Source organism: Cnephaeus nilssonii, assembly GCF_951640355.1.
Source record: "Cnephaeus nilssonii genome assembly, chromosome: 5".
Lineage (NCBI taxonomy): Eukaryota > Metazoa > Chordata > Mammalia > Chiroptera > Vespertilionidae > Cnephaeus > Cnephaeus nilssonii.
Genome location: NC_137076.1, coordinates 57,365,264 through 57,378,545, shown reverse-complemented (window position 1 = coordinate 57,378,545; position 13,282 = coordinate 57,365,264). Strand labels below are relative to the sequence as shown.

Sequence of the window (13,282 nt, the reverse complement as noted above, 5' to 3'; positions counted from 1 at the left end):
ATGCCTGGCACATATTAAGTGCTCGACCAGTGTTAGTAATTTCCATTATTGTCAAGAGAGTTTTAGTTTTACCCTCTGGGGTCAATAATAATAACTCATTTGTAATTTCTTCAAATACTTAAAGACCACTCCATTTACCTTTCTCTTCTCCACCACACTCTAATATTCTATCTAGCCTCATAACCAATTTTCTTTTTGTAAGACAAGTTTTTTTTTTTTTTTTTAATATATTTTATTGATTTTTTACAGAGAGGAAGGGAGAGGGAGAGAGAGTTAAAAACATCGATGAGAGAGAAACATCAATCAGCTGCCTCCTGCACACTCCCCACTGGGTATGTGCTCACAAACAAGGTACATGCCCTTGACCGGAATCGAACCCAGGACCCCTGAGTCCGCAGGCCGACGCTCTATCCACTGAGCCAAACCAGCTAGGGCAAATCAAGTTTTCATATCTCCTGATCAAGTAGGTAATTCTCCTTCCTGAAATGGCACTCTTATAAAATGGCACTCAGGAAAATGTTACCAGCAATAATATTTTGCTTGAATATAGGAAAACCAACCCAAGAGCATACCCAAACTAAGAACCATTTATCTATTAACTCTCAGAATTGAGTTATTTGCAAAACACCAACGTTCTTTTAGCAGTCCACAGGAGAGAATACCACTGCAAGTTGTCATATGACTTAATTCTAAGCAAATCTTATAAGGCTTTCAATGTAAAATGAAAATAGGTCACTGTCATATTTCACAGCCTACTACATACTACTGAGAAAATTCCAGTGAAGTGTTCTACAACATTCTATTAACTATTAATCATATTTACATAATTACAATATTCTGATATGATTCACAATGAAGCCTGAAAATTAAAAATATATAAATGCCTTCTGATAAAATAAAAGACTTAGTATGAATTCATAGGGGGTTACAAATCACGGAAGACTCTATTAACCACAACACTCCCATTTACCCTATGTCAGACAAAACTCACTCTTAATATGCAAGGAGCCTGCCCAAGTCACCTTCTATCCTCCATAGCTGTGTCTTATCTGTCACAGAAGCTTTCTAAAAGCCTGAGTAATAAATGAATATCACTAAATGGCATAAAAACTATCACAAAAGAATATAATTGTATTTAAACTCAATAAAGCTATTCTTTTTTATAAGGGGGATTTTCATAACCCCCATTAAGATCCATCCTGTGAAATTCCCACTAGACCACTTCTAAAGGGTGAACTGTAAATGCAAGTCAAGATACCATTTCGTTTAAAATTACAAATTACCGCTTCAAATTTCTCTCTGTTCTCTCGAAGATAGTGAATACAGGCCATTCGGACTTCAACATGGCGAGACTGAGAATGCAATACCTAAAAAGAAAAAGCAACACACTATTAAGCATTTTGTTAAAATAAGATTTAAGTTGCAACCTAGACACACCCAAAAAATCTCACAACCAATAGACACATCATTTGTCTTTCTATAATTTCTAGATCTTTATTCATTCCCATTTCTTTCTCTAATCATAAGGATGGCATGACACATACAAACAGAAGTATTTCTTAAAACAGATGCCATTCTACAAAGAGCTTACTATCATTTCTCCTTTAGGTCACTGAAATACTGAAATCATTCCTTTAAGAAAATCTTTGTAAACTTAAGACACTTTCTGCTCTTGGTCAGCCCTCTACTGTAAATTGGCTCTTCACAAAGCAGAACTTAACAGAATCTCTGCTGTGCACTGCATAGATTCACCCCAGGCATTTTAAATTACTTGCCTTATGTAGAAACTTAAGTCCACTGTGGTTTCAGGAAAATTAAGATACTCATTCTTAAATCCTTACAGGACTCTTGAAAGAACATCCAAGTGAGCAGCACACAGGATGCAAACATGCTGCTGTGCTGTCATCCCAATAGCCTTGAAACTTGCTCTTATGCCCAAAATATTTTTTTTAAATCTATTTGTATTGATTTCAGAGAGGAAGGAAGAGAGAGAAATAGAAACATCAATGATGAGAAAGAATCGTTGATTGGCTGCCTCCTGTTGGGGATCAAGCCACAACTTGGGCATGTGCCCTAAAGGGGAATCAAACCCTGACTTCCGGAGAAACCAAGATGGCGGCATAGGTAAACACCTAAACTGCTGCCTCACACAACAATTTCAAAACTACAACTAAAAGACAGAATGGACATCATCCAGAACCACAGGAAAGCTGGCTGAGTGGAAATTCTACAACTAGAAGGAAAGAGGAAAACACACGGAGAATCAGAGGAGCCACAAAGGACTGAGGTATGGAGACACACGCACAGAGAGGAAGGGCGGCTGAGTGCCTGGCTGACATTCTCTGGCGGGAGAGGGAAGGAAGCCCCTGACTGCACTGAACCCCAGTTCCGAATGCACTGAGCCCCAGTTCCGGGCGAGCCTGGGGGAATCTGGACGGTCAGGCGGAAACTCAGGGGAGCCGCAGAAGGCAGAGGTCTGGAGGCGCGCGCACAAGGGCAGGGCTGACGGGAAGCCAAGACTGTCTGCTCAGCCCTGAGACTCTGCCCCATCCAAGCTGAGCACAGAGGCTTTTGCAATTTTGCAAGTCTGGTCCTATAAGGCTATCTCCAGCACAGGTCTCCCAGCATAAACACATGGCCAATTGGCCTGGAGGTCAATTCCTCCCAGTGATACCAACAACAATCAAGACTTAACTGCAACAAGGCTGTGCACACAGACCACAAAGGGGTGCACCAAGAGTGTCCACCTCAGGTAAATGGGGAGGCTGAGCCACTGGGCCATATAGGAAACCTAGCACACAAAGCTACCCTACCAACTCAGGGAAGCAGCGAAAATGCGGAGACAAAGTAACAGATCACAAACGAAAGAAATGGAGGAAAATAAATGACTGGATATAGAATTCAAAACCACAGTTATAACGTTTTTCAAGAATTTCCTAGAAAAGGCCGATAAATTTAGCCAGACCCTCGACGATATGAAAAAGCACAAACTAGAAATTAAACATACACTGACTGAAATAAAAAATATTATACAGAGACCCAACAGCAGACTAGAGGAACGCAAGAATCAAGTCAAAGATTTGAAATACAAAGAAGCAAAAAACACTCAACCGGAAAAACAAAAAGAAAAAAGAATCCAAAAAGTTGAAGATAGTGTAAGAAGCCTCTGGACAACTTCAAGCATACCAACATCAGAATTATGGGGGTGCCAGAAGAAGAGAGCGAGCAAGATACTGAAAACATATTTGAAGAAATAATGACTGAAAACTTCCCCCACCTGGTGAAAGAAATAGACTTACAAGTCCAGGAAGCACACAGAACCCCAAACAAAAGGAATCCAAACAGGACCACACCAAGACACATCATAATTAAAATGCCAAGAGCAAAAGACAAAGAGAGAATATTAAAAGCAGCAAGAGAAAAACAGTTAGTTACCTACAAGGGAGCACCCATACGATTGTCAGCTGATTTCTCAACAGAAACTATGCAGGCCAGACGGGAATGGCAAGAAATATTCAAAGTGATGAATAGCAAGAACCTACAACCAAGATTACTCTACCCAGCAAAGTTATCATTCAGAATGGAAGGTCAGATAAAGAGCTTCACAGATAAGAAAAAGCTAAAGGAGTTCATCACCACCAAACCAGTATTATATGAAATGCTGAAAGGTATTATTTAATAAGAGGAACAAGAAAAAAGTAAAGATAAAAATTATGAACAACAAATACATATCTATCAACAAGTGAACCCAAAAATCAAGTGAATTAAAAATCTGAGGAACAGAATAAACTGGTGAATATAATAGAATCAGGGGTATAGAAAGGGAGTGGACTGATAATTCTCAGGGGGAAAAGTATATGGGTGGTGCAGGAAGAGACTGGACAAAAATTGTACACCTATGGATGAGGACAGTGGGGGGGGGAGGGAGGTAAGGGCAGAGGGTGAGGTGGGAACCGGGTGGAGGGGAACTATGGGAGGGAAAAGGAGAAACTATTGTAATAATCTGAACAATAAAGATTTATTAAATTTTTTTTAAAAAGAGAGATATACAAGAAAGTCCTTAGGGGGAAAAAAAACACAAAAAACCCTGACTTCCTAGTTCATGGGTCAACGCTAACCCCTGAAACACAGGCCAGGCTGCCCAAAATCTTAAAGCACCACTTGAAATAAGCCACACTTCAAAATGAACCAAATCCTCTCATTCTGTAGCCTGTGTTCTTCAGTTAAGCTACTAATTCAACAAAAGGATAATTTATTGGCCTTTTGTCTCTTACTAAAATTCCAAAGCTTTGGTTTCAAACAAACTATTATCAAATAAATGCTTAGGAACCTTTTGGCTAGCCTCCAATACTTTAACTTCCACACTTAAGAGAAGATCAAAATTATTTTCTATTATTAGGTGTCTCAAAAGATGATGTTCCTGGTACCCTATAGGACCAAGGTGGAGGGAAAAAAACACACACAAAAACTGACATTTAAAATAACCACATCTCAACTACTATGAAGGCCACTTGAAAATTTATATTATAAAGTAACTTTAGGAGTTACAGGTCCAATTTATCTGATAAGGGATTGATATCCAAAATACATATGAAACTCATAAAACTCAGTAACAAAAAAAAATAAACAATCCAAAAATATGAGCAGAGGACACAAAAAAAGATTTTTCCAAAGAAGACATACAAATGGCCAACAGACATCAAAAGATGCTCAATATCACTAATCATCAGGGAAATGCAAATCAAAACCACAATGACATACCACTTTACAACAGTCAGAATGGCTATTACCAAAAAGTCAACAAATAACATGTGTTGATGAGGATGTGGAAAAAAGAGAACTCTGGTGCACTGTTAGTAAGACTGCAAATTGGTGCAGTCACTATGGAAAACAATAAGGAGACTCCTCAAAAAATAAAACCAGAAGTACTATATAACCCAGAAATTACACTTCTGGGTATTTATCCAAAGAAAACAAAAACACTAATTCAGCCGAAACCGGTTTGGCTCAGTGGATAGAGCATCAGCCTGCGGACTGAAGGGTCCCAGGTTCGATTCCGGTCAAGGGCATGTACCTTGGTTGTGGGCACATCCCCAGTAGGAGGTGTGCAGGAGGCAGCTGATCGATGTTTCTCTCTCATCGATATTTCTAGCTCTCTATCCCTCTCCCTTCCTCTCTGTAAAAAAAAATCAATAAAATATATTTTTTTAAAAAACCAAAAAAAAAAAACAAAAACACTAATTCAAAAAAATATATGCACCCCCATATTCACTGCAGCATTATTTACAATAGCCAAGATATGGAAGCAACCTAGGTATCCATAGATTAGATGAATGGATAAAGCTGATATGGTGGGTGTATACATACACACGCAATGGAATATTATACAGCAATAAAAAAGAACAAAATCTTGCCATATGTGACAACATGAATGGACACCTATAGAGTATTTATGCTAGGTAAAATAACTCAGACAAATACTGTATAGTAGTTTGACTTATCCTATCTAAAAAGAGAGGATATGCTAATTGACCTTCACGTAGTCACAAAGATGGCGGCACCCACATCCAATAAGGAGGGAATATGCTAATTGACTGTCCCGCCCTCAAAGATGGCAGCGCCCACAGGCAATAAGGAGAGAATATGCTAATTGACTGCCCACCATCAAAGATGGTTGCGCTCACAGCCAATAAGGGGGGAATATGCTAATTGACTGTCACACCCTCAAAGATGGCAGCGCCCACAGCCACAAGATGGCGGCACCCAGTCCCCTAAGTCCCCCAGCTGCCCAGGGCCAGCCCGAGTTGCAGGCGAGCCTCGGATGTCGGCTGCCCAGCCACCCAGGGCCAGCCCAAGGGACAACCATACGACTAAACAAGTAGGCTGCGTGGGGCGACCAGGCCGGCAGGGGGGTTAGTGAGGTACGACTAAACGACTGAACAACAGGCTGCATGGGGCGACCAAGCCAGCAGGGGGGGGCCGTGAGGGGGCAACCAGGCAGGCGGGGGGGGGCAGGTGGGGGCAACCAGGCCGGGGGGGGCAGTTGGGGGCGACCAAGCCAGCAGGGGGAGCAGTTAGGGGCAATTAGACTGGTGGGGGGGCAGTGAGGGGTGACTAGGCCAGCAGGGGTGGCGGGCAGTTAGGGGTGACCAGACTGGCAGGGGAGGGGGGCAGTTAGGAGCCAACAGGCTGGCAGGGAGGGGGCTGTTGGGGGAGACCTGGCCGGCAGCGGGGGCAGTTAGGGGCAACCAGGCAGGCAAGCAGGCAGGTGGGCGATTAGGAGCCAGCAGTCCAGGATTGTGAGAGGGATGTCCCTCGAGGGGTCCTGGATTGGAGAAGGTGCAGGCTGGGCTGAGGGTACACTCCCCCTCCCGTGCATGAATTTCGTGCACCAGGCCTCTAGTATGTGGAATAAAAAAAACAAAACAGACTCATAGAAATAGAGACCAAAGGGATGGTTTGAGGGGAAAGAGATGGGGAACTGGGTGAAAAGGGTGAAGGGGAATACAGTCAGCAATATTGTGGTAACTTTACATGTTGACAGATATTAGAATTAGTGGGTGATCACACTATAAAGTATAAAAATGTCAAATGGCTATTTTGTACATCTGAAACTAATATAATTAATATTGTATGCCAACTATACCTTAAAATGTTACAATTCCAATTGAGAGATTCTCCCTTATGCTCACAGTGAGCAGGAAAAGGGAGGCTCCAGCTGCACATTTTACAGGTCTCTCTGGATAACAGCCAAGGCTCATTTATATCCACAGAACCAGAGGCCCAACTGTATGGACAGCTAGTATGTCCCTTTACTTTGAGATATACTGAAGATGCACTGTCTGAGATTAGCAATGAGTTTGTTGTCAGTATAGCAGCTGATTTTGCAATGCTGTCCTGGGAACTATTAAAAAGCATCCTTACATACTGTAAGCTTCCAGCACTGGAAGAACTGTCCATATATAAAAATAAACACCACACAATTTTTTTTGCCAATGAATAAATGTTAATGACACTTCACATATGTTAAATCAGACACCATTAAGAATCAAGGTATTATTAGTCTGAGTACATTGTAGTGTCATTTGATAGGGCTTTCTTGCAGTTAGCAAAGTGAAGCTAGTCTTAATGCGATTTACCTAGCAACAGGTGGCAGACATAAGTGAATAAAGCTTATTTTCCATCAAAAACAATGGTAGGCATACTATTTTTTTCCCTTTTAATAAAGATTTTTATTAGCAATGAAATCTGAACCTGTTACTAAGAAGCAAACTCTAAGCCAGCTTCCATAAAGTGTTGGGTGCTGGTGCTTTACAAAGCCAAGCACTGGAAGAGAAGCAACAAAGTTACATGACAACTGTTTAAAAAGTATAATATAGTGCAAGTTCAAGGACACTCAGGAAGATTTGAAAAGACAAATATGTTTGCAAATTATTATAGATGAAATAAGCTAAAAATAGGAGGCTTTTCTATCTTTACTTGGGACAAGGTAATGATAAACACTGGGAAAGACTGAGATACACTGCTTTAGCAAGTCCTCTAAGAGTGCCCTATTTTTAGCTCCATGGCCACAAAGCTGATTCAGGTCAGGCCTCCCGTAGGCCCAAGTCCAGAAGTGTAAAAAGGGAAGGGCCTATCTAAATCAGGTAAATTGGAGGGAAAGACTATTCCTAACTCAAGTCTCTACCCCACTCCCCCCAATGACTGCCATTTAGATTACTTACTCTGACTCCTTAGAAACAATAAATTATTTTGATACTTAAGAAAATGTTGGCAACAAAATTAAATCCTTTGTACATATTTTTAAAGGGCAGCCTGAGGTTGGTGTTACTTCCCTTGCTCCCAACCCCCACACATACTTTGCCTTTGGCCATAAGGCTGCATGCTTAGCCCATGTCTAAGACCAAGAACTGAGCTTTCCCAAAATTCATGGTATTCAGCTTCCGAAACTCTGTGTACTAAAAATCACGAGTCGCATAAATGAAGGGCATATTCCCTTAGGCCTAACTTAACACATTTTATTGTATCTCATTGTAATGGAATTTATCTGATGTTAGCAATGAGTTCTTAGTACAACTAGCTCTTGCCCCCTTCTACTTAAAAACAGAGATCCCACTACAAAATAGAGGCTTCTGTATAATCAAGTTCACTAATTATCTATGGCATGGAATACTGAAATAAGGTACACCTTTCTGCTTCAATATAAACCAAAATCTGGAAATCCAATTCCAAATAAATGCCACACTACTCTTACTTTTATTGGTTTCTACCTCTTCTGTACTGAACTCTTGCTACAGCTAACAGAATATATAATATACTTTCACCTCTCCCCTCTGCTTCTGGAGTGCTGAGGAGTTCAGGGAGGCTGAGAGAAGCAGCAGAGCAGCCGGAGAGGTGGAAAATTCATAAATGGGACATACTGTTTACCTACTACTAATAGTAAAGACTGGGGTGGGTGGGTGTGAATATATCCCACAGCAACACTGGAACATCCTAAATTTCTAAAAATGAGAGAAAAATAATGCACTGAAAAAGACAGAGCTTGATTGGGAAGCTTTAAGAAGAATGTTTGAATGACAATGACACTTAATACAAAGGTGTATACCAGTTAAATCAATTTCTTGTTTTAAAAATTTCTTGTTTTAAAAAAAGATTTCATGCTACTGATGTGAAAAGAGGGTCTTTGGAAAATAAATGACTGGCCTTTTGATGTTGAAAAAAAATTAGAATAGACTGGTCTACAGCTGTAAAGCAAAACATTTTTCATAAACAGAAATTCTGAAAGCTATTTAGCATTCAAAAAAGGTGAGAAAAACAAAAACCTAAAAACTCCATGGAGGGGAGGAGTAAATCTTAAGCAAAGGAAAGCAAACTGCGAATGGTATGAAATACCAGTACAAACCAGGGCAGTAACGTGAAAACTTTTATCCAACTATTTTAGCAGGTATTTTCAATATAGGATGGATTTTGGTGACTGCATACCTACCAACCACACGGTGTTATATAACGCGGAAGAGTCTCTCTTACCCAAAAAAACCAGAAACAACTTCCTAAGCAACTGTGCTAGAATGTGATTTTGACCATTAACGGGAAAATTCGGCCAAGAAGGGCCTAAAGCACCCCCAGTTACATCCTTCCTACTATCAACACCAAAACAGACTTTTCAAACAAAAAGTAAATTACTTTCAGTATACCTACACTGCCTTGCAAAGCAAAATAAAGAGTGGAAACGACTCTAAGACAAATCCTTTAAAACATTCTATATTTTTTAAAGGCTGGCTTTCCCTAACTGCACATCTCCCCCCCCCCCCCCCCCCTCGAGATTCAAGGGGACAACGGCGGCCTGGACTACCCCACGTTCCAAAGTCCGGCAGCAGAAAAAAATAATGTTCTACGAGTCAAGTCTGGTGCACCACCTCCGCCAGCAAACACTGGGTCTACTGGTGAGGACGCTCTGCTTGTAAAACGAGGAGAAGGTGAACGCGGAACAGAACGGGAAAAGATCACTTCGCCAAGTCCCCAGCAATCGATCCACGAGGCATGCCCTCGGCAGGCCTCGCAGGGGGTCCACAGCCCATTACCTCTTCACCAGGAGGGGCGACACCCAGTTAATCTACGGGTTTGTAAGTTTCGATTTACAGCTTCCAGACCCAGGACGGCGCCCCATTCCGGCGTTACAATGGGCGGCTGTGACGACAGCGGGGCCACGCGCAGCCCCGGACGCAGGCCGCCAGGGCAGCTGCGGGCCCCCGCTCCCCCCTCCCCCCGCGCCCTCCCCGGCCCCCCCGCTCCCGACCCCCGACCCCCGGCCCCCGGCCCCATTACCTGCTCCGCCACAGCCCGGAACAGGCAGGACCCATCCTTGGCGATCAATTTCCGATACAAGCCCAGTTTCCGCAGATAAGCGTCCATGGGCGTCACGTCCTCGCGGGGCCCCGCGCCGCGCTGGTCCCCGCCGTCGGGCGCACCGACGGCCGCCTCCATGTTGCCGGTCCCGCTGCAGGCCAGGCGCGGCGCGGGCTAGCCCCACATGGCCGCGCCGCCGGCTCCTCTGCGCCCCGGCCTAGGACGGGCGGCGGCTCTGTCTAGGGCTCCGCAGGCGGCGGCGGCGGCGGCGGCCCGAGGCAGCGGTCCGCGCGCTCCGAGCGCATAGGGGAGCCCTGCCTAATGCATGGCTGTGCGCGCGCGGCCGCCTTCCGAGAGACCGCGCACCCAGGAGAAATGCTAAAGAAAACCCGAGAGCGAGAAGTCACTCCTCGGCGGCCTGGCTGCCGTGCTCCAGACCCGGGCCGGGGTCGCCTTCCCCACAAGTTTCCTCGTCCCGACTGGGGTGAAGCGAGGAAACCCCGCCCCTCGCGCGCGCGAGGCCGGCTCCGGTGAGACAAGGCCTGCGTGCCCCGCACTCCCGGCACCAGGAGCCCAAGGAAGCCAAAAGAGAAAAACGCGGCCTTTCGTCTCCACGCCTCGCAGGAGGGCACCGGTGGGGCGGGGAGCGGGTGGGGGGAGCCGGCAGAGGGCAGCTCCCTCGCAGCCCAGAATTTGTTTTCGCTTTCGGCCCGACAGCGGAGAGGATGCCGGGAGGTGTAGTTTTGGCAGCGGCAGGAAGTCGGCTTACGACGGGCGGGGACGCGCTCCTGGGAGGCCAGCGGACTACAAGTCCCTACAGCGCTTGCGCCGCCGGAGCCGGCTTCGCGTTTCCCGGGCCCGCGCCTGGAAGAGAGAGCAGGCCGAGGGTTTCTCCGCGAGCTGACGCGCGGTGACTTGCGCGCGCCGCTCGCCGGGCTGCCCACGACGCCTCGCGGCCGCGGGAAGTGCGCGCGCCCCGCGTGCGTGGAGTTGCCAGGGACACGGCGGCGGCGGCTGGGTCGGCCCTTTGTGTATTCCCAAACAGAGGGCGCACCTGTCTGCACCCCTCCCCCCGGCCTCTTCTCCTGTTGTTTCCATGGCGGTGGCGTTCACGGCTGAAGTAGGAAATAGAGCTCATGGGCGAAGCCTGCTGGAACTGGCACGGTGTTGGACGACACAGACGGTCCGTAAATCTAACCACGAACTGCGGATTCCTATTAGAAATTCGAAGTACAGCTCACGCAGTATGGCAAGATGCCTTTGCCACAGACGTTTTTGTCCCCCCCTGCCACTGTAGCTGCGCACCCAGCACAAAGAAATGTCAGTGGTCAGAAAAATGTTGGTTGTTTTTTTCCTTTAAAATGTCACCAGGTAACTGCTTGATAACATGCTGGTCTGGCCTTTGGCTTCCACCAGTGCCTGGAGGCTTCCTGCTCAACCTCCCACCCTGGGAAGTTCAATGACGAGTTATGTTGAGAACCCAGCATGTTTTCGTGACTCCCATAATTTTATTTTGCTAAAATTCAACAGCAGCTGATGTCCTAATTACTTAAACACATGGTTATTCGTAAAATGTACTCCTGTCTGAGGCCACGGTGGAGTTGGGGGAGAAAGAAACTGGGGTGTTACTGCAAGGTTAGACATGTAGGCAAAGACACTCGGGAATGGAGATAAGGCAGGCCCGAGGGTGAGAGTACAGTGCGAATTACTGAAAGCTCTAGAAATTAGTTTTCAGTGCTTTTGGTGCAAGCAATTAGTGACTAGCTTGTGTATCCACCCTGGAGCTTCTCAATATGATTTCTTTTTTTTTTAATATATTTTATTGATTTCAGAGAGGAAGGGAGAGGGTGAGAGAGAAACATCAATGATGAGACAGAATCATTGATCAGCCGCCTCCCGCATGCCCCACACTGGGGACTGAGCCTGCAAACCCGGGCATGTGCCCTTGACGGGAATGAAACCTGGGACTTTTCAGTCCACAGGCCCACCCTCTGTCCACAGGGCCAAACCAGCCGGGGCTCAATATGATTTCTTCATGTTTAAAAATTCTATTTCCAATTGTGCTGTTTTTAGAGAATATATGTTACTGTGACCTAAATAAATTTTCTTGTCCCAATATTAAATTTTGTACGTGGTGTAAAGAAATAAACATTATGGAATCACTTAGAAAAATCTAGTTTCAAGTCAAGCCTGTTTCTTTTCTTCAAAAATATTTACATTGCATACACTTCTCATTCCACTCAAAAAGAATTACAGCCCTAACCGGTTTGGCTCAGTGGATAGAGCGTCGGCCTGTGGACTGAAGGGTCCCAGGTTCGATTCCAGTCAAGGGCATGTACCTTGGTTGCAGGCACATCCCCAGTAGGGGGTGTGCAAGAGGCAGCTGATCAATATTTCTCTCTCATTGATGTTTCTAACTCTCTATCCCTTTCCCTTCCTCTCTGTAAAAAATCAATAAAATATTTTTTTAAAAAGAAGAATTACAGAGGTTTGCCATTACTTACAACATAGCTTGCCTTTTGTTTTGTTTTTAAATAGGTTTGATTTTTTGTTTTGTTTTTATTGATTTCAGAGTGGAAGGGAGAGGGAGAGAAAGAGATAGAAACATCAATGATGAGAGAGAATCATTGACTGGCTGCCTCCTGCACGCCCCCTACTGGGGATCGAGCCCACAACCTGGGCATGTGCCCTGGACCGGAATGGAACCTGGGACCTTTCAGTCTACAGGCCGATGCTCTAGCCACTGAGCCAAACAAGCTAGGGCTAGCTTCCCTTTTAAACCCACAGAAGAATTCAAAGTAAAGTAACATCTGAACCATAGAGCTTAAATATTGAATTCCTCAAATGAGTAGATCCTATAGTGTTCATTTTATAAGCAACAGACTTTCTGATATGACAAGAAAACCATGCCTTTCTTAACATTTATTTTAATACTAGAGGCCCCTTACAGGAAGATTACTGCAATAGGGCTTCCTGCAGCAGTCTCCTCCACCCCGCCTGCTTCCCTCCTTTCACCTCTGCCCCTCCTGCTTCCCTCCCTTCTCCCCCACCCCCCTGCTTCCCTCCTTTCACCCCTGCCCCTCCTGCTTCCCTCCCTTCTCCTCCACCCCTCCTGCTTCCCTCCCTTCTCCCCCACCCCCCTGCTTCCCTCCTTTCACCCCTGCCCCTCCTGCTTCCCTCCCTTCTCCTCCACCCCTCCTGCTTCCCTCCCTTCTCTGCAGCCCCGCCTGCTTCCCTCCCTTCCCCCCCACCCCCCCTGCTTCCCTCCCTTCACCCCCGCCCCGCCTGCTTCCCTCCCTTCTCCCCCACCCCACCTGCTTGACCTCTGGGCCCTGGGAAGCACCTGGGCCCCTGGGCCCCCATGTGCCCCCCTCTGCCTGAGTCACGGAGCTTGACTCCCCCATATGGAGATGCTGTGAGTGCGGCCAGATGCCTC

General features: G+C 45.4%; 1 protein-coding gene across 2 annotated transcripts in view; it reads right to left on the bottom strand.

Annotated features, from left to right (window-relative positions):
- Positions 1 to 11,957, bottom strand: part of OTUD4 (OTU deubiquitinase 4) — a 48,622-nt gene extending 36,665 nt beyond the window's left edge. For both annotated transcript variants that reach the window (XM_079772257.1, XM_079772258.1), the window contains exons 1-2: positions 9,826 to 11,957; positions 1,284 to 1,367 (exon numbers count right to left, since the gene is read on the bottom strand). In XM_079772257.1, the coding sequence (XP_079628383.1) occupies positions 1,284 to 1,367; positions 9,826 to 9,984 (243 nt within the window). In that variant the 5' untranslated portion in view covers positions 9,985 to 11,957. The remainder of the gene's footprint in view (positions 1 to 1,283; positions 1,368 to 9,825) is intronic.
- Between the last annotated feature and the right edge of the window lie 1,325 nt (positions 11,958 to 13,282).